At 49.9% G+C, this 19,893-nt stretch overlaps 1 protein-coding gene across 1 annotated transcript in view; it reads left to right on the top strand.

The window, feature by feature from the left end:
- SFTPB (surfactant protein B) overlaps positions 1-19,893 on the top strand; it is a 106,807-nt gene that overhangs the window by 71,586 nt on the left and 15,328 nt on the right. The window contains exons 8-9 of the mRNA XM_069214350.1: positions 5,838-5,998; positions 10,237-10,317. Coding sequence (XP_069070451.1) covers positions 5,838-5,998; positions 10,237-10,317 — 242 coding nt within the window. The remainder of the gene's footprint in view (positions 1-5,837; positions 5,999-10,236; positions 10,318-19,893) is intronic.

A 19,893-nucleotide genomic window follows, 5' to 3' on the forward strand; every position in this document is an offset into this window, starting at 1 on the left:
GCGGTCTTCTTGGTCCCGCGGCGGATGTCCTCCCACCTCTTGCGGCAGTGGGTGCCCCGTCGATGGTGGACCCCCAGGGTCCGGACTTCCTTGGCGATGGCACGCCAAATCCCGATCTTCTCATGGGCGCGGACCTATGTGACACGTACAGGGAGGGAGAAATACCACGTTCAAGTTTGTCTGCATTATCGTTGCCAGTGGCCCAACGCCCCCCATCCCCGCCAGGCCCCCCGCCAGGCCCAACATGCCCCCCATCCCCGCCAGGCCCAACATGCCCCCCATCCCCGCCAGGCCCCCCGCCAGGCCCAACATGCCCCCCATCCCCGCCAGGCCCCCCGCCAGGCCCTCCGCCAGGCCCAACATGCCCCCCATCCCCGCCAGGCCCCCCGCCAGGCCCCCAAGCCAGCCAGTGGCCCCAAATCCATATTGAATTAAACTCACTTGTTGGTCTGGAGGACCGTAGAGTAGCGCATACTGGGGGAGGACCCCATCCACAGGTTTCTCCAACTCCTCTCCAGTGAAGGCAGGGGCCCTTTCCCCAGTCGCAGCAGCCATTGTCCCTTCCAGACTGAGGTCACAGCAACACTTGCAGTATAGGTCCTCTCATGTGAAAGTTCAAGTCGCAAGTGGATAAGTAGATAGGAAATGGCGGTCACGTCCGCGGCGGTGCGTACCGCGGCGGTGCGTCCCGCCACCGCCGGCGCCCTTCGCCATTGGCTCCTGAAACCCATAGGCTTCAATGTTAACCAATGCGGCTTCGCGCCGCAGTCTTCGCCCGCCGACCGCCGCGGTGTGCCACGCCAGCGCATTGACCTCACATCCCATTGTCACACTTCACAGGTCAGGCAGCCGCCATTTCGAGGGTCCACATGGCTCAATTTCAGCTGCGTCACAGAGGCCTAGGCCTTGCATAGCCACTCAGACACGCCATTCACTGCATAGAGAATCGTTTACTGTGCAAGCTGTGAGTACGTACCTGTGGGTTGCTTGACTCTGTGCTCCATGTTGTCCTTCCTAGGCACCGTCCGCTGGGTTTGGCGAGGAGACGGATGAATCCTCCCGTGTACCGACCGCTGGTGGACCTGTCGACAATGGAAGAACGCCACATTATCCTGACCTACCGGCTTGACCGTGCCACTATACATGAACTGTGTGCCCAGCTGGAGCCCGACCTGATGTCCCCCATCCGCCAACCCACAGGGATTCCCCCTCTGGTGCAGGTCCTGTCAGTACTCCATTTCCTGGCAAGTGGGTCATTTCAGACAACAGTGGGAATTGCTTCTGGGATGTCTCAGCCCATGTTTTCGAAGGTGTTATCCAGAGTGTTGTCTGCCCTGATGAAATACGTGAGGAGCTACATCATTTTCCCTGAGGTGGGCGAATTGGCTACAGTGAAGGGTGATTTCTACGCCCTTGGACATATTCCCAACGTCATTGGTGCCATTGATGGGACCCATGTGGCTTTGGTTCCCCCAAGAGACAGGGAGCAGGTGTACAGGAACAGAAAAAGTTACCATTCCATGAACATCCAGGTGGTGTGTTTGGCTGACCAGTACATCTCGCATGTAAATGCCAAGTTCCCTGGGTCAGTGCATGACGCCTTCATCCTGAGGAATAGCAGCATCCCTTACGTGATGGAACAGCTAGAGAGACACCGTGTATGGCTATTGGGGGACTCTGGGTACCCCAACCTGTCGTGGCTACTGACCCCAGTAAGGAATCCCCGGACCAGGGCAGAGGAACGGTACAATGAGGCCCATGGGCGTACTAGGAGGGTGATCGAACGCACCTTTGGCCTCCTAAAGGCCAGGTTTAGGTGCCTGCATATGACAGGTGGATCCCTAATGTACTCACCTAAGAAGGTGTGTCACATCACCGTGGCCTGCTGCATGCTTCACAACCTGGCTTTGCGCCGCCAGGTGCCTTTCCTGCAGGAGGATGGTCGAGACGGTGGTGTAGTGGCAGCTGTGGAACCTGTGGAGAGTGACGAGGAGGAAGACGACGGGGCTGAAACAGACAACAGGGACAGAATCATTGAACAGTACTTCCAATAGGACACAGGTAACAATTCAAACATAATTTAGTGAATGTGAACTACTCTCCTGCATCTCTGCTGCCTGTCTATTTGCCCCAGTGTATGATGACTGAGTTGTGGCTTTTCCCTCCCTATTTCAGATCTGGGGTCCCCACTACGAGTCCTGTGCTTCGTTTCCCCATGGACTACAGCTTTGTGGCAGCTGTTTGTTGACTTCACTATGTACAAGGACATATTTGCAATGTCATGTCAATTACAATATTTTGAAATCACGGCCAGACTCCAGATAGTTTTGTGCTAAATGGGTGTTTATTTAAGTGCTCAAAATGGGATGGGTGGTTTCAAGTGGGTGGGGGCTATGGTGAAGGAATGTCCATGGCAGAGTCCAGAGTAACAGTCACACAGGTGCATTGTCCAGAGGCCTGTGGAGAGATGGAGCATGGACAGTTCAAGGATGGACAGGGTGACAATGTGGGACAGTGGGATGACATCAGGTGGTATCCTTTGCTGGCGGGGGTCTTGACATCCTACTCTGTCTTCTTGCGAGATCTCAGGGCCCTCTTGCGGGGTGGTTCTTCTCCTGCAGGAGGTGGGGGTCTGGTGGGCTGCTGTTGTGCGGGGGCCTCCTGACCACTAGCGCCGGCGGAGGTGGTTGGCTGTTCTTGGTCCAGGCTAGTGGCAGGGGCCCTTTGTTGGTGTTGAGTGTCCGTCCTGGTGTTGATGAGGTCCTGCAGCAGCCCGACCATGGTAACCAGGGTGGAGGTGAGGGCTCTGATGTCCTCCCTGTACCCCCGATAGTGTTCCTCCTGCAGTACCTGGATCTCCTGGAACCGGGCCAGTACCGTCGCCATCGTCTCCTGGGAGCGGTTGTATGCTCCCATGATGGTGGTGAGGGCCTCGTGGAGAGTGGGTTCCCTGGGCCCGTCCCCCCCCCTGTCGCACAGCTGCCCTCCGAGTTGCCCTGTTTCCCTGGGCCTCTGCCCCCTGGCCGGTGTGCCCACTACCACTGCCCCCAGGTCCCTGTTGTTGTTGGGGTGGTGGGTTATCCTGGGTGCCCTGTAGTGGTAGACACACCGCAGATTGACGCGCCCTGGAGACAGAGGCATGGGCCCGCTGGGTGGGAGCTGTGCTGGTGTTCCCAGAGGGGTTTGGGTCTGTGGTGGCCTCTGGCTGTCTGAGGGGAACCGACTGTCCAGAGGTCCCCGATGGTCCGGGCTGGTCATCGGTGTCCAGGTCGACAGAGCTGCTGTCATCGCTGACGGCCTCTTGGGTGGGGGGTGTGGAGAATTCTGGGCCCTCCGTGGCGGTGTGTTGGCGGTCGGGTCCTGCAGGGGTATAGAGGTATGGTTATAGTTTCAATGTGTGGCATATGGGTGTATCTGTGGGTTCCCGTGTCCCCAAGTGCTGGCATTCGTGTGTGGGGGCTTTGGTGAGGGTGGCTTGTGGGGGGGATGTGTATATGCATTGGGCATGCTTTGTTGATGGGTGTCCATGCTTAGTGGACGCATGCAGGCCTAGGTTTTGGGATGTGTGGGTTGTGATGGTGAGACATTGGCAGGGAATAGGTGTGCTGGGGGTGGGGGTGAGGATGGTGGTGGGGGTGAGGATGGTGGTGGGGGTGAGGGTGAGGGTGGGGGTGAGGGTGGGGTTCGAGGATGGGGGTGAGGGTTGGGGTATGATTTGGCATGCAGGTGGGGGGGAAGCAGTAGTGAAGCTTCAACTTACCAGTGTCCATTCCTCCGCCGACTCCTGCGAGGCCGTCAGGATGCAGGATGTTCAAGACTTCCTCCTCCCATGTTGTAAATTGTGGGGGTTCTCCGCCAGTCTTCTGCACGGCGATGTTGTGCCGGGATACCATGGAACGCACCTTCCCCCGTAGGTCGTTCCATCGCTTCCTGATGTCTTCCCGATTTCTGGGGTGCTGTCCCACAGCGTTGACCCTGTCGACAATCCTCTGCCATAGCTCCGTCCTCCGGGCAATGCTGGTGTATTGGACCTGTGTGCCGAAGAGCTGGGGCTCTACCCGAACGATTTCCTCCACCATGACCCTGAGTTCTTCGTCTGAGAAGCGGGGCTGTCTTTGGGGTGCCATGGAGTGGTGTGTATGATGTGTGGGGTGGAGTATGTGTAGTTAAGTGTGTTGAGTGTGGTGGTGTGTGTTGTTTTGTGTGTGGATATTGTGTGGGTGATGGTGTAGTGTGCCTCTGTGTGATGGTATTCTGTGTTCAATGATGTGTCTCTCGGTGCTTCTTTCTGAATTTTTTGTCGTAGGGGTTTGTGGGTGATGTGGGTGTGTGTTTTATATTGTATTGTGTGTGTGGGAGTGGTGTGTGTATGTGTATCAGGTGTGTGGAATTCAAATCGGCCAATGTGGCTGAGTTTTGTTCGTTTGTGTGTATTCTGACCGCGGCGGTGTGTACTGCCAATGGAAAACCGCGTTTGAATGACCGCCGCGTGGATTCGTGGGTCGTAATGGCATGGGCGTATTTCTGTTGGCGTGACGGTGGAGGTTTGGTCACCTCCACTTTTCCGCCGACCGCTGGTCTGGCGGTCTGTTGTGGCTGTCGGACTTTCGGAGGTTTGGCTGCTGCGGGTCAGAATGACCGTGGCGGGTTACCGCGACCGCAGCGGAATTATGGAGGATTTCTGACCGGCGGTGGGCGCCTTTTACCGCCGAGGTCAGAATGACCACCCTAATGTGAACTTGCAGTGGGGCTCGCTCGCCACCAACTGCCTACGAATGGTTGGCTTTACTGGTCTCCTATTTGCTTACGTCTTATTCAATGACTAGCCTTACTTACTTTTTCTTGCGTTTGGCCCTCCAGTGGAGCATAAACTCATTTGGATCTGTTTGATTGGCTGACTTTTATCCGTCTGCCACTCAGTTTGAGAACTACTTTTTCTTTTTCACTCAGCATACCACGTGAGTGCATGCATTTTCTAGCTCTCGTCCTCGCGCTGCTTCCTCCCTCAAATACCCACCACTTTGCCATGCTGCTCCCTACTCCTGCTAGCTTGTCTGAAAAAAGGAAAAAAACAGGGATATATTTGCTAGTGTATGGCTGAAACCAGTGAGTAAGGACATTAAGCACTGTTTCTGTTTTATTTCATGTACTCTGCATAATGCACGAAAACACATAAGGACATAAAGGATGTTAGGGTGCTCTTAGCCTCTCCTCTTGGAGGCCCATAAATCTGCTCGCTATACAAATACAGAGGACCAAATGGCTAAATTCTGTGGACAGTACATTAGACTTTTGAAAGCATTCCCCTTTACATTCTTCTACCTTCCGTATTCTTTTAAAATTGTGTTCAGTTTCCTGAGTGAAAAGTATTTGAAAACCAAACTATGCCCTTTATAAAGATTGATAACATTGAATTCGGTGCACAGGTTGCAATACAATATGTGTTTGCTTTTCCTCCAGTATTTTGAAACTTAAAAAAACAAAAACTTTTTTTTAAACAATACTATACAGACAAACATTGGTAAATCTAAGTGATGCTTCCTGGCAGGCGCAACACTTGAATTAACCTACAGAAGGTTCGCTCTAATACTGTACGTAGAGTAAAGCAATCTCAAATTTCATTCAACAGTAATGAGTGAACTGTCATAATGGTGCCTCTCAAACGTGATTTCACTCCCACTGAAAGAATAAGTAAGCTGCAAAACTGAGCCGATGTCAAAATAATTTTTCCCAGCTCTAGCAGATAGGCCGACGGAGGAAAAAGTGTGTTTCCAGGTAACTGTTTTTAAGTGCAGGACCTGTCCTTGGCTCACACTGGTGTCTTTTGTTTTTCACAGACGTTCTTTTGTTTCCAGACCCCGGAAAGGATCTCAGATGTGAAACCTGCCTGGTAGTCACTGCTCTTCTGAAATCGTCTTTTAAACAAAATATCACAAGGCTGCAAATGGAACAAGCTCTGATCGAAGCCTGCATCAGCCACGATTTGGACTGGCACGAGGTGCGTGTCCACCCTTAAACCAAGACCTGTGTGGCACTTGTCATCTGCCATGAAGCCTGACCAGCAGGTGTCACTGTAAACTTAATAATTATGTCTCCCCTGCCAGAAGCCCCACAAACAGCCTTGGTCAGGAAGTGCCTCTCTAATAGATGGCCTTGCACATTCCCTTTCTTGACATATCACATGTATTTATAAAGGGCACGTTCACACCTTGTGGCATCTTGGCACTGAATAGCAGGTTACTACTTCAGCACTACCACCAGATATGAGCAGCTGTGGCGTGACAACCTGCAGCCTTAGTCCTGGCCAACCCTTTTCACTTTATGCGGGACACGGAGTCAATCCCAGCATTGGACAGAAGGTGTCTCTGATAAAGTACTCATTCATTAATTCTCCACAGATGCAGTGTTTTATTTAGCTTTGTTTCCATCCCTGGGCAGCTTGTGTCAGTGTGAAAACAGAAATTGAGTTCCAGATGCAGTGTCTGGGTTAGTTTCCCTCCCAGCAGGTGTCATATAGGCATCAACCGAAATAAGACATGTTTTTCTTATGCTCCCATTACTACCACCTTTTTTAGGTCGAGCGTAAGCGTAGGACCTCTTGTATACTTCTTCTGTGGGCTTCCAGCTATTTAATTTGTTAGTTTCAGTGTTATTTAAAAATCCTTGCATGACTTCTCAGTCATGCCTCTTTGTCCCTCCTTCTGTGTGGGAGCAGGGACCAACTACTGCATAATTAGGCTTTGTCCTGTTTATCTGGTCTGTAGGGGACATGTTTTTACTTTGTTTCCTGCTCCTGTCTATGGAAGCTTCCCTTTTCATTTGCAGAGCATTCTTCCTCCGAGTTTAGCTTTAAACAAGGCGGTTATCTTGGTTACATTTGGTCTTTGTGGGCTCTCTGCACCCTCTCTCAGCTGCCTGGCTCCTGTCCTTCCTTGGCTTGAATTTTCTTTACTAAGTGTGCCTGCCTGTGTGCTGAGAGCAAGGATGGAGGATCGCTTGTAATTGCTTATAGCCTAGGCACCCAGCTCTACCAGGGCTCTGCAACCCTTAGAGATAGTGCCCACTTCTGCTCCATACTGGGATCCCACTTGCAGCTCCTTAGGTGCACCTCAGTTCACACACTCCAAGCCCTCAGCCTTGCCAGTAACCCCATACACGCTGTCTGCCAGAGCACCTCCGTTCTTGAAGTTACTACACTCTGCTGCTCCAGTACTGAGTTCTCAGGCGCAGCTCCATCAGTGCACCTCAGTTCACCCACTCCAAGCCCTCAGCCCTGCCCGTGCCAGAAACCCCACACACGTTGTCTGCCAGAGCACCTCAGTTCTTGCAGGCAAGTACACTCTGCTGCTCCAATACTGGGACCTCGGGCGCAGCTCCATCAGTGCACCTCAGATCACGTACTCCAAGCCCTCAGCCATGCCAGGAACCACACACACGCTGTCTGCCACAGCACCTCAGCTCTTGCAGTCAGTACACTCTGCTGCTCCAGTACTTTGGAACTCGGGCACAGCTCCATCAGTGCACCTCAGTTCACATACTCCAAGCCCTCAGCCATGCCGGTGCCAGGAACCCCACACACACTGTCCACCAGAGCACCTCAGCTCTTGCAGTCAGTACACTCTGCTGCTCCAGAGTGTACCAACTGCAAGAACTGAGGTCCTCTGGCAGACAGGGACCTCAGGCGCAGCTCCATCAGTGCACCTCAGTTCACATACTCCAAGCCCTCAGCCATGCCGGTGCCAGGAACCCCACACACACTGTCCACCACAGCACCTCAGCTCTTGCAGTCAGTACACTCTGCTGCTCTAGAGTGTACCGACTTCAAGAACTGAGGTGCTCTGGCAGACTGGGACCTCAGGCGCAGCTCCATCAGTGCACCTCAGTTCACACACTCCAAGGCCTCAGCCGTGCCAGAACCACACACATGCTTCTGGCAGAGCATCTCAGTTCTTACAGTCTGTACACTCTGCTGTTCCAGTACTAGGACCTCAGGCACAGCTCCATCAGTGCACTTCAGTTCTACCCCCACAAGGTCACTTCCTTTTCTATACTGGGACCCCAGTCAAATACAGTTCCATTACAGCAGCTCAACTCTAATATTAAAGTCCCACTGCCAAGCCAATACTGGACCCAAAAAAGCGAAACAGAGCTCAGCCAGTGCACTTAAAATCTAACATCCAACGCCACTGTTGATGGGAACCACCACAGCTCTACCAGAATCCATCAATTCAAACATTCAGTGCACATTTCTACTCAGTACTAAGGCACACACACACGCCCTGTTGGATTTCTCACTTCTGTGGTTCAGAGGCAATGGCACTCCCATACTGGGCCCCACTTGCAGCTTCACCAAGGCACCTCCAGGCTAACACTCGGCAACAATGGCACACCTATACTAGGTTCCACATATAGCTCCATGGCTAAACCTCACTTCTGACCTTGTGTTTCCATTGCCATTCCAGTACTGAAGCCCACATACAACTCTTGTCATTGCACCTCAACCTTAACCTGCAGCGCCCCATTATTCCAATACCAGGAATAACACTGCACTCCTTTTCTCATTCCTCACCCGCTGCCTTTCTATTATTCCAACACTGGGCTGTCTATACCATCAATCCTGATCTGAAGCACCCCAATATTGCTGTAGTGGGGTTCACATACAACTCTGCTAATGCACCTCCTGCTGTTCTGCAGTGCCCCTGCTGTCCCACACTCTGGGCCATATGTATGAACACTATTTCCCATAGACACAGAATGGGTAAAACCCTTTGATACATCTTGCCCACTGACTTTTGTTTGAGGACATGGGGTAGCCAATTAAATCTATTCTTATCTGCCATCTTTATTTGGGAGAGTCTGTTTCACCTATCTCACTGTTCTTTCCTTTACTCTCTTTACTCTCAATGTTTTCTCCCCCCCCCCCTTTTCTTTCCAGGTCTTAAAATCCACACATTAACAGTTTCGCTCTGTCTTTTAACTGTGTATTTCTACTACTCTCCATTTTAAAAAAATTCCCTCTTCCTCTTGCTACCTCCTCCTCCTTCAAACTCGCAAAAACATGGTTATTTCTTTCCTTGTTTCCGTTCCTTTTTTTCTTCATCTTCTTTTTTCTTCACCAGGCATTTATTCTTTCATTATTTTCTGCTCTTCCCTTCATTCTTTTTTTTTTAATTTTTTTAAATTTTTTTATTTACTCTTTCCTTTGGTTAGGTATGCGTCCTTTCACTTTTATTTATTTATTTTTTTAAATTTAAGATCTTTCTTCCTTCCTCTGGTGTTTTTATTACAGTTATCTGTCAATTCACATTTTACTATAAATCCCTCTTTTTCCTGTCGGTATGTGGAAGCCACAAGTTACTTGTCAGGACCTGTAGTGTCAAAGTGGTTTTCCCATTTTGTGTCTGTGGGAAATCTGTCAGTATATACACGCCCTGGTTCTTTCGCTGCTTGTTTCTCTCACCATCTCTTTTTTACTCTAATGTTCATTTTTCTCTTTCTTTTCACACTTCTTTCATTATTTTTTCCTCTTTATCTTTTGTTCGCTAGCTTCCTTCCCTTTTTTTTTTTTAATCTGACACCTTTGCTCTATTTCTTCTCTTAGTTGTGTTTTCATTTTCTCGTTCTTTCTTTCCCTTCTTTTATTTCTTTGCAAACCCCTTCTTGTGTTTCCTTTTATCTGTTGAATTCCTTTTGCTTCTGTTTTTCTGCCCAATCCGCTTTCTCTCCTGAGGCATAATTATCAATAGAGCAACAGGTGCAGTGGCACCGGGGCCCAGAGACCTATGGCCCTCACTCAACTCTAATTACTGCTGTATTCTCCAACCGAAATTGCAGTCAATCATTTTTCTTTCTTACTCCAGGGCCCATGACACCGTTACTACACCACTTGTCCTCTCCATCTTTACTCCGACTCCCTCTTTCCTTTCACCCTCCCATCTGTCTCAAATTATATTTCAGTTATGGGGTTTTGAGCATTCCACTCTAATGCCAAAACTTTATTTGTGATAAATGATAATTGTATATGTTTTAAGACAGAGAAAGAAGGTAAATGGAAGTGCTTTAGTTAAATGCTGGGCAACTGGAATTATATGGCAGGAAAAGACGAAATTATGAAGCAGGGTTGACCAATTTATGTGGCAAGAAAGGTCCAGTTATGAAATTACAATGCCAATAGCTCTAACTCAAGAAAATGTGAGACCTATTACATTACAAATGCTTGTTTTAATTTATTTTCAGTGTCAGGAGTTCATACAGCACCGCCAGCAGGAACTCTTTGCTGTTCTAAGTAAACAGTGGGACCACAATTCCACTTGTCAGGTACAAAACATTTTTTTTCCCCACCACTAAAACTGGAAACACAGGAATAACTTACAGACAGAAACCCAGGGCTGCCACCAAAGCATGAATAATGTAAATCACCCAAAAAAATAATGGCTATTTTACCTAGTTTTGCTATTTCTTAGAACATAGCTAGTTCCACGCACCAGAACAGGAACACAATCTATGCATTTATTTTAGGACTATGTCAGCAGTATTTTTATTTTATATTTTATATTTTTAGTATTTTTGTTTTATTTAAACAGAAGAGCGAGGTAACAGGCATACAATGTAAGCATTGCATTTACATCATCTGTCATACAACTGTGACTGCTGGAGTCAGTCTTGGGTCGGTTTTGCTACAAGGTGGACTCTCTGCAAGACTATAATGGTTATAGTATTGATGATAATATTGTGACGGTATGCTGTATACCTTATAGGGGTTTAAACTGGGTAGGGTTCAGTGGCTTGGGTTATACTCTTGACTTGCTGTACTGAAGTGAATAGTGTGGTGTGGTGTGTTGTGTTGTGTTGTGTTGTATATTGGGTAACAAATGTGAGAAAGTGGGGTATCTAGTTGGCGGGTACCGCACAATCAGGGCAGTGGGCCCGTGGAGGGGGTTTTAAGTGGGTCACCTATAAGGGCAGGTTCCTAGTTACGGCAGAAGGCAGTTGTGCTGGAAGGTGTGGGAGGGCGTCGCAGCTATTTAGATCTACTAGGTGCAGCAGATCCGGTTGGCAAGGTGTTGTCTTGTGTGCTGCTGAAAATGTGTGAGCATCACTGCCCAGTGGAGATGGGATGGCAACGGCGGCCACGCATTTCTTTACTGCGCAGCACTTCTTCCTCCCCCCCTCAGGGCTCCTATCCAGGCCTCCACAGGAGGCTAAGCATGCGGACTCCTAACAGAAGTGCTAGTCTGCAAAGCAGGAACGCACCTTGTGTTTTGTTTTTGCGCTTGAAGATACCCAGGGCGCAGGCTTACAATGTTTGGAGGTCCAATAATTCTGTCATTTCCCTTAATGTGGTGTGGATCGTGGCCCAATACTGATGTAGCGCTGGACAGGCCCATAACATGTGGTGGAGATCCGCACCAAATTGGAAACAATGCGGGCATGTGAGTTGCACCGTGGGATAGTAACTATTCAATCAGGCCGGAGTGAGGTACAACCTGTGAAGAAGGTGAAACTGAACAGCCTAAAGAGTGAGTGATGGGAAACTCTTTTGTGGTCAGACAGAGCTATTTCCCATTCCTTGTCTCTCAATTCTCTGCCTATTTTCACCTCCCATCAGTGTCAGAGTGGAGACAGTGGGGTGTCCTCTTATTGCTCTATAGAGGCAGGTTATTAGATGTTGTCCAGCGTATATAGTCTATACAGAGTGTATAACAGGGTGTGATGGCAACAGGTCCCCAAAGTTTCCACATGGAATTGTGCGGTTGCTGGTAGGTGATGAATTGCCCGGGCAGCAGGTTATCTGTGGTTAACTGGTCAAATGTGAGGAATAGTCAGTCAATATAAGGTCCCCTGCAGTGTGGAGGGCTTTCGCTGTCCATGCCATCAGTGTGCACATGGTGTAATGTCCCAGGAAGCAGGGGAGACCCAGCAGTAGAGTGCTGAGAGCACAGCATGGTCTGTCTCTCGAGAGTCAGTGTACACAGAGCATGCAAGCATGGAGGGGTCAAGGGGGCGTTAGCCTGGTGAAGAGTAGACTGCGCAATGTGATTATGTCAAGGGTGCCACATCCCACGTAGCGTCCGGCTGTCAAAAGCGACAGCCATTGTATTTGTACCGCTAAAAAGTAGGCCTCAAAGGAGGGAGCTCCCAGTCCACCCCGGTCCCAGGGAATTGCATTTTCAAAAGTGCTACTTGATGCCATTGCATGCCCCAGATCAAGAAACCAGGCAGTGTGTCTAGCTCTCTGAAGAGGGTGCGCGAGAGGAGGGGACAAGTGGGAGATTCGTAGAGATATAATAGCCTGGGGGAGGATAAGCATCTTAATAAGTGCTATCCTACCAATGGGGGTAAGGGTGATTGATTGCCAGAATGTCATCTGTGCCCTGATGCCAGCTAGTGCCATACGGATATTACTCTCTTACAGGTCCGTTGTCGAGTGGTAGAGTCAGATTCCCAGGTAACAGAGGGCCTCTGGGCTCCATTGAAGATGCATTTGGCCTAACACAATGTCATGATGTGGTGTTCCTGGGTATAAAGGGTAGAGCGCAGATTTGGCCCAGTTGATCTAGAGGCCAGACACTGCGACAAATTCCACTAGGGTGTTGTGTAGTGGGGTGAGGGTTGCTCATATGTCTTCAAGGTGCACTAGCATATCGTCCACGTAGAGGAAGACCGCATGTACTCTGTCTGACAATGGGATGCCCCAGTGCTGTTCCTCCTCTCAGAGACAAATTGCCACCAGTTCCATTGCCAGGGCGAACAGCAGGGGAGACTATGGACAGCCCTGCAGTGTATCTCGTTGAATTTGGAACAAGTTGGAAACCAAGGAACATGAGCATACTCAGGAGGAAGGGTCTCTGTACAAAAGACGGGTGTATGCTAAGAGGATCTTCCCAGCTCCCACGCAGACCAGTACCTGGAACAGATGGTCACAGGAAAGTGTGTCAAAGGCACGGGGAAAGGAGTCGCGCACCTGGTCCTTGATATGGAACAAGCAGCAGATATTTTATGAGGCATTCCAGCTGGGAACAATACTATTTTGGTCACCATGGACTAGCATAGAAAGACGTGGGCGAAGTGACCCACCAAGATTTCGCCTAGTATTTTATAATCCACTCTTAATATGGTTATGGGTTGATAGGAGCTCAATAAGGCTAGGTCTTGATTGGGTTTAGGGATCAAAATCAGCAGTGGCTCCCGGAGGGATCTGGGCAGAGTTTCCAGCTGGAGAGCTTCCTTGTACACTGCTGCTAGACATAGGGCAGGCTTGGATGCGAAAATGGAATAGTACTCAAGCGGGAGGCCATACAGGCCTGGGAATTTGTTATGCGTCAAGTCTTTGATGGCCTGATGAGCCTCCTGGACCGTAATTGGGGTATCTAATTCTGCCCTGGCGGCCGCAGGGATAGGCAGGAGGTCGATTTTTGACAGATAGTCAATAAGGCCTGTTGGTGGAACTGCGGTGCATGCATGCATAGTGAATTCTCCTGAATGCAGAGTAGCTCCCCAGTCCAGGAGTAAATCTCTGATCAGGGGAGTAGTCAATTCCTGCCACACCAGCCAAGCCAGCACTCGCCCTCCCTTGTCACCCCCTGGAGGGACCTGGCCACATATGCTGTGAAATTAAAACACCTGTGGTGTTCCAGCCAAGATGCGAGGGCCTCTTTTGCTTGGATGCGTTGGGCAGTTATGGCTGCATGAACCTTGGGGTGTCTGCCCAGGATGGCCAAGCGCAACTCTGCTTAATCTGTCTTACGCTCAAGTGTCCTTCAGACACCCACTATGTCTTTTATACAAACGCCCCACATGATGACCTTGAATGAATCCCACTCTATGGCTCAGCTCCCAGTAGTTATGATTGTCTGCAAAATACTGCTGAATGTAGGTGTCTTGCGCATCCCAAAACGCTGGGTCATCCAGGGTGTTGCGTTGGAGGTGCCAGAGAGAAACTGGGGGCCATGGAGGTAACCAGCTCATGTCTACTATATGTGCTGCCTGATCTGCCACAATTCTCCCTAGATAGAGTGCCTCATATTGTGGAGTAGAAAGCTTGAGCATAAAAAGCGGTCCAGATGGACAGAATTGGTGGGGTGCAGAGTAAAAGGAGTTAACATTGTCTGTGGGGACCAGTGTTCTGCCCATGCGCGATGATGCACTGCTTGACAGCACAGGAGCGTGTAGGGTGCGGTGGAACCTGTCCAAAGTCACATCTAAAACACTATTATAATCAGCCCCCTGGAGCGAGGAGCAATGGGTCTTGTGGGCCAGGAGTTCGGACAGCTTCTCCCAAAGGGACTGTTGGGGCATACATGCTACGGATCAGTAATGGTTTGCCATCTAGTCTTCCCTCTAGTAGCACATATCAACCATTTCTATCTACGGTGACCCCAGTTTCCTGAAAGGGAAGGCTGGTCTTACCCGGAATCAGTGCCCTGCATGCATATGTTGAGTAGGTGGTGGCATGTACAGTCCCTCATCAGTCTATGCAGTTCATCTGCGGAGGCATGTGTCTCTCGCAATAGTATTATGTTAGCATTCTAGCGGCGCACATTTGAATAGACTATATAGCTTTTCCTCGCTGTATGCATACCCCTTGCGTTAAGTATACGGAATCGGATGCTCGAGGTTGTTCGCATGTGGGGGGGGAGGTGGTGGAACGAAGTGTGAGAGCCCATCTGGCTTAGAACTCATGCTCGATTCCGTTAGTGGTACCAGTGCCAGTTTGAGGGATGCTCCACTTGCAGCTACTGGAAGGAGGGTTGGGAAGGGGGGGGGGGGGGGGGCTCATTTGTTGAGGGAGTGGAGCAGTGTATAGGTTACAAAGAATGTGGAGAGCACTTTGCATCTGGCTGAGTGCCCAAACTGTAGGTGTACTGTCATCTGCCTTTGAAGGGGATAGAGTGGCTTAGGTGGAAGGACGGGTCAGCTCATAGGCCTAATATGTGTCTGCTTGTATTTGCACAGATGGCGCAATGATAGCAGGTGCGCTGGAGGAGCTGGGAGTCTGCCCACACGGGAGTCTAGACAGCTCGCAGGTGTAGTGTAAGCCATTAGGTGGGCAGCCACCAGCCTGTCCGGTACTAGAGAACATAATGTACAAGTTACTTACCTTCGGTAACAAAATACCTGGTAGAGACATATTCTAGTTGTAGATTCCTTACCTTTGAATTTCCCTAGGAGTCAGACTGGATCCGGAGATTTTTCTTCGAGCAGTACCTCTTTGAGCTGTCAGGTGGCATCGGTTGGCTCCGTGGGTATCGTTGGCATCGTGCTCGCAGTGATGACGTCGCGGTCGTATATAGGCGCCACTCCGGTGCACTGACGTCAGTCTCTTTTCACTACTTTCGACGCCAGTAGAGTGGAGCCATGAAGAACACAGAGTGGTGCGCCAATACTAGGGCCCTTAAGGGAACGTTCATGTCCCTAGAAATCAGTATGCAGTGTGGGGAGGATGGGCGGTTCGGTAAGGAATCTGCAACTAGAATAAGTCTCTGCCAGATATTTCGTTACCAAAGGTAAGTAACTTGTACATCTGATAGAGACTTCTAGTTGCAGATTCCTTACCTTTGAATAGATACCGAAGCAAAACCATGCCTAGTGGTGGGCTGCGAACCAAGATCACGCCAAAAGGTCCTGCGGGACCGAACGACCAAAATAGCCATCTCTTTGGACCCGACTGTCTACGCAGTAGTGTTTGGCAAAAGTGTGCAGATGCCCACGTTGCTGCCTGACAACTCTCCAGGACTGGAACGGCCCGTGCTAGCGCTATGGTAGCAGCAGTACCTCTGGTGGAGTGAGCTCACAAACCTTCAGGAGGTTGCTTTTTAGCCAGAGCGTAGCACGGTTTGATACATAAGAGTACCCATTATGAAATGGTCCTCTTCTGCACCGCCTTCCCCTTCTTTGCACCCATATATCCCACAAAGACTTGATTGACCACCCGGAAGTCTTTGGTACGATCAAGATAGAACACCAACGCTCTTTTTGGGTCCAGACGATGGAGTCTCTTCTCTTCATGAGAGGGATGTGGGGGTGCATAAAAGGTGAGCAAGGTGATGGACTGTCCGACATGGAAGAGTGTCACTACCTTAGGTAGAAAAGAAGCCCTCGGTGAAGCACCACTTTGCCAGGATGTATGGCAAGAAAAGGTGGCTTAGAAGTGTAGGAGGCTGGACTGGTTTGTAGTGAGTACCAAGGGGTACTTGCACCTTGCACCAGGCCCAGTTATCCCTTATTAGTGTATAGGGTGTCTAGCAGCTTAGGCTGATAGATAATGGTAGCTTAGCAGAGCAGCTTAGGCTGAACTAGGAGACGTGTGAAGCTACTACAGTACCACCTAGTGTCATATGCACAATATCATAAGAAAACACAATACACAGTTATACTAAAAATAAAGGTACTTTATTTTTATGACAATATGCCAAAGTATCTTAGAGTGTACCCTCAGTGAGAGGATAGGAAATATAAACAAGATATATATACACAATAGCAAAAATATGCAGTATAGTCTTAGAAAACAGTGCAAACAATGTATAATTACAATAGGATGCAATGGGGAAACATAGGGATAGGGGCAACACAAACCATATACTCCAGAAGTGGAATGCGAACCACGAATGGACCCCAAACCTATGTGACCTTGTAGAGGGTCGCTGGGACTATTAGAAAATAATGAGAGTTAGCAAAATAACCCTCCCCAAGACCCTGAAAAGTGAGTGCAAAGTGCACTAAAGTTCCCCTAAGGACAAAATAGTCGTGTTAGAGGGAAAATGCAAGGAAAACACAAATCAGCAATGCAACAACGATGGATTCCTGACTGAGGGTACCTGTGGAACAAGGGGACCAAGTCCAAAAGTCACAAGCAACTCGGAGATGGGCAGATGCCCAAGAAATGCCAGCGGTTGGTGCAAAGAAGCTCTTACTAGGCTGAAGAACTGTGAATACTGCAGGAACGACAAGGGCTAGAGACTTCCCCTTTGGAGGATGGATCCCCCACGCCTTGGAGAGTCGTGCAGAAGTGTTTTCCCGCCGGATGGACGCCAACAAGCCTTGCTACACGCAAATCGTGCGTTTGGCGTTTTTGGACGCTGCTGGGGCCCAGGAGGGACCAGGAGGTCACAAATTGGACCTGCAGAGAGAGGGGACGTCGAGCAAGACAAAGAGCCCTCACTGAAGCAGGTAGCACCCGGAGAAGTGCCAGAAACAGGCACTACGAGGATGCGTGAAACGGTGCTCGCCGAAGTTGCACAAAGGAGTCCCACGTCGCCGGAGACCAACTTAGAAAGTCGTGCAATGCAGGTTAGAGTGCCGTGGACCCAGGCTTGGCTGTGCACGAAGGATTTCCGCCGGAAGTGCACAGGGGCCGGAGTAGCTTGCAAAGTCGCGGTTCCCAGCAATGCAGCCCAGCGAGGTGAGGCAAGGACTTACCTCCACCAAACTTGGGCTGAAGAGTCACTGGACTGTGGGGGTCACTTGGACGGTGTCGCTGGATTCGAGGGACCTCGCTCGTCGTGCTGAGAGGAGACCCAAGGGACCGGTAATGCAGCTTTTTGGTGCCTGCGGTTGCAGGGGGAAGATTCGTCGACCCACGGGAGATTTCTTCGGAGCTTCTGGTGCAGAGAGGAGGCAGACTACCCCCACAGCATGCACAAGCAGGAAAACAGTCGAGAAGGCGGCAGGATCAGCGTTACAGAGTTGCAGTAGTCGTCTTTGCTACTATGTTGCAGGTTTGCAGGCTTCCAGCGCGGTCAGCGGTCGATTCCTTATCAGAAGGTGAAGAGGGAGATGCAGAGGAACTCGGCTGAGCTCATGCATTCGTTATCTAAAGTTTCCCCAGAGACAGAGACCCTAAATAGCCAGAAAAGAGGGTTTGGCTACCTAGGAGAGAGGAAAGGCTACTAACACCTGAAGGAGCCTATCACAAGGAGTCTCTGACGTCACCTGGTGGCACTGGCCACTCAGAGCAGTCCAGTGTGCCAGCAGCACCTCTGTTTCCAAGATGGCAGAGGTCTGGAGCACACTGGAGGAGCTCTGGACACCTCCCAGGGGAGGTGCAGGTCAGGGGAGTGGTCACTCCCCTTTCCTTTGTCCAGTTTCGCGCCAGAGCAGGGGCTAAGGGGTCCCTGAACCGGTGTAGACTGGCTTATGCAGAATTGGGCACATCTGTGCCCAACAAAGCATTTCCAGAGGCTGGGGGAGGCTACTCCTCCCCTGCCTTCACACCATTTTCCAAAGGGAGAGGGTGTCACACCCTCTCTCAGAGGAAGTTCTTTGTTCTGCCATCCTGGGCCAGGCCTGGCTGGACCCCAGGAGGGCAGCTGCCTGTCTGAGGGGTTGGCAGCAGCAGCAGCTGCAGAGAAACCCCAGGAAGGGCAGTCTGGCAGTACCAGGGTCTGTGCTACAGACCACTGGGATCATGGAATTGTACCAACAATGCCAGGATGGCATAGAGGGGGCAATTCCATGATCATAGACATGTTACATGGCCATATTCGGAGTTACCATGGTGAAGCTACATATAGGTAGTGACCTATATGTAGTGCACGCGTGTAATGGTGTCCCCGCACTCACAAAGTTCAGTGAATTGGCTCTGAACAATGTGGGGGCACCTTGGCTAGTGCCAGGGTGCCCTCACACTAAGTAACTTTGCACCTAACCTTTACCAGGTAAAGGTTAGACATATAGGTGACTTATAAGTTACTTAAGTGCAGTGTAAAATGGCTGTGAAATAATGTGGACGTTATTTCACTCAGGCTGCAGTGGCAGGCCTGTGTAAGAATTGTCAGAGCTCCCTATGGGTGGCAAAAGAAATGCTGCAGCCCATAGGGATCTCCTGGAACCCCAATACCCTGGGTACCTCAGTACCATATACTAGGGAATTATAAGGGTGTTCCAGTAAGCCAATGTAAATTGGTAAAAATGGTCACTAGCCTGTCAGTGACAATTTGGAAAGAAATGAGAGAGCATAACCACTGAGGTTCTGATTAGCAGAGCCTCAGTGAGACAGTTAGTCACTACACAGGTAACACATTCAGGCACACTTATGAGCACTGGGGCCCTGGGTTACCAGGGTCCCAGTGACACATACAACTAAAACAACATATATACAGTGAAAAATGGGGGTAATATGCCAGGCAAGATGGTACTTTCCTACACAACCCCCCCCCAAACGAAGGACAATAAGACTAGCCATTACCTGATGAGTCTTCATTGTCTAAGTGGAAATATCTGGAGAGTCCATCTGCATTGGAGTGGCTACTCCCAGGTCTATGTTCCACTGTATAATCCATTCCCTGTAGGGATATGGACCACCTCAACAATTTAGGATTTTCACCTTTCATTTGTTTTAGCCAAAGTAGAGGTTTGTGGTCTGTCTGAACAATGAAGTGAGTGCCAAACAGGTATGGCCTCAACTTCTTCAGAGCCCAGACCACAGCAAAGGCCTCCCTCTCAATGGCAGACCAACGCTTTTCTCTAGGGGTCAACCTTCTACTAATAAAAGCAACAGGTTGATCCTGGCCCTCAGAATTAAGTTGTGATAGGACTGCCCCTACTCCTAATTCAGATGCATCAGTTTGGACATAGAATGTTTTAGAGTAACAAGGGCTTTTCAGGACAGGTGCAGAGCACATGGCCTGCTTCAGCTCCTCAAAAGCTTTCTGACAGTTTGCTGTCCATAATACCTTTTTAGGCATTTTCTTGGATGTGAGGTCATTAAGAGGGGCTGCAATGGAGCCATAGTTCTTAATGAACCTCCTGTAATACCCAGTGAGGCCTAGGAAGGCTCTCACCTGAGTCTGAGTGGTAAGGGGAACCCAATCAATAATAGTTTGGATTTTCCCCTGAAGTGGTGCAATCTGTTCCCCACCAACAAGGTGTCCCAGATAAACCACCTTACCCTGC

Source organism: Pleurodeles waltl, chromosome 11, assembly GCF_031143425.1.
Source record: "Pleurodeles waltl isolate 20211129_DDA chromosome 11, aPleWal1.hap1.20221129, whole genome shotgun sequence".
In the NCBI taxonomy this organism is placed as follows: Eukaryota; Metazoa; Chordata; class Amphibia; order Caudata; family Salamandridae; genus Pleurodeles; species Pleurodeles waltl.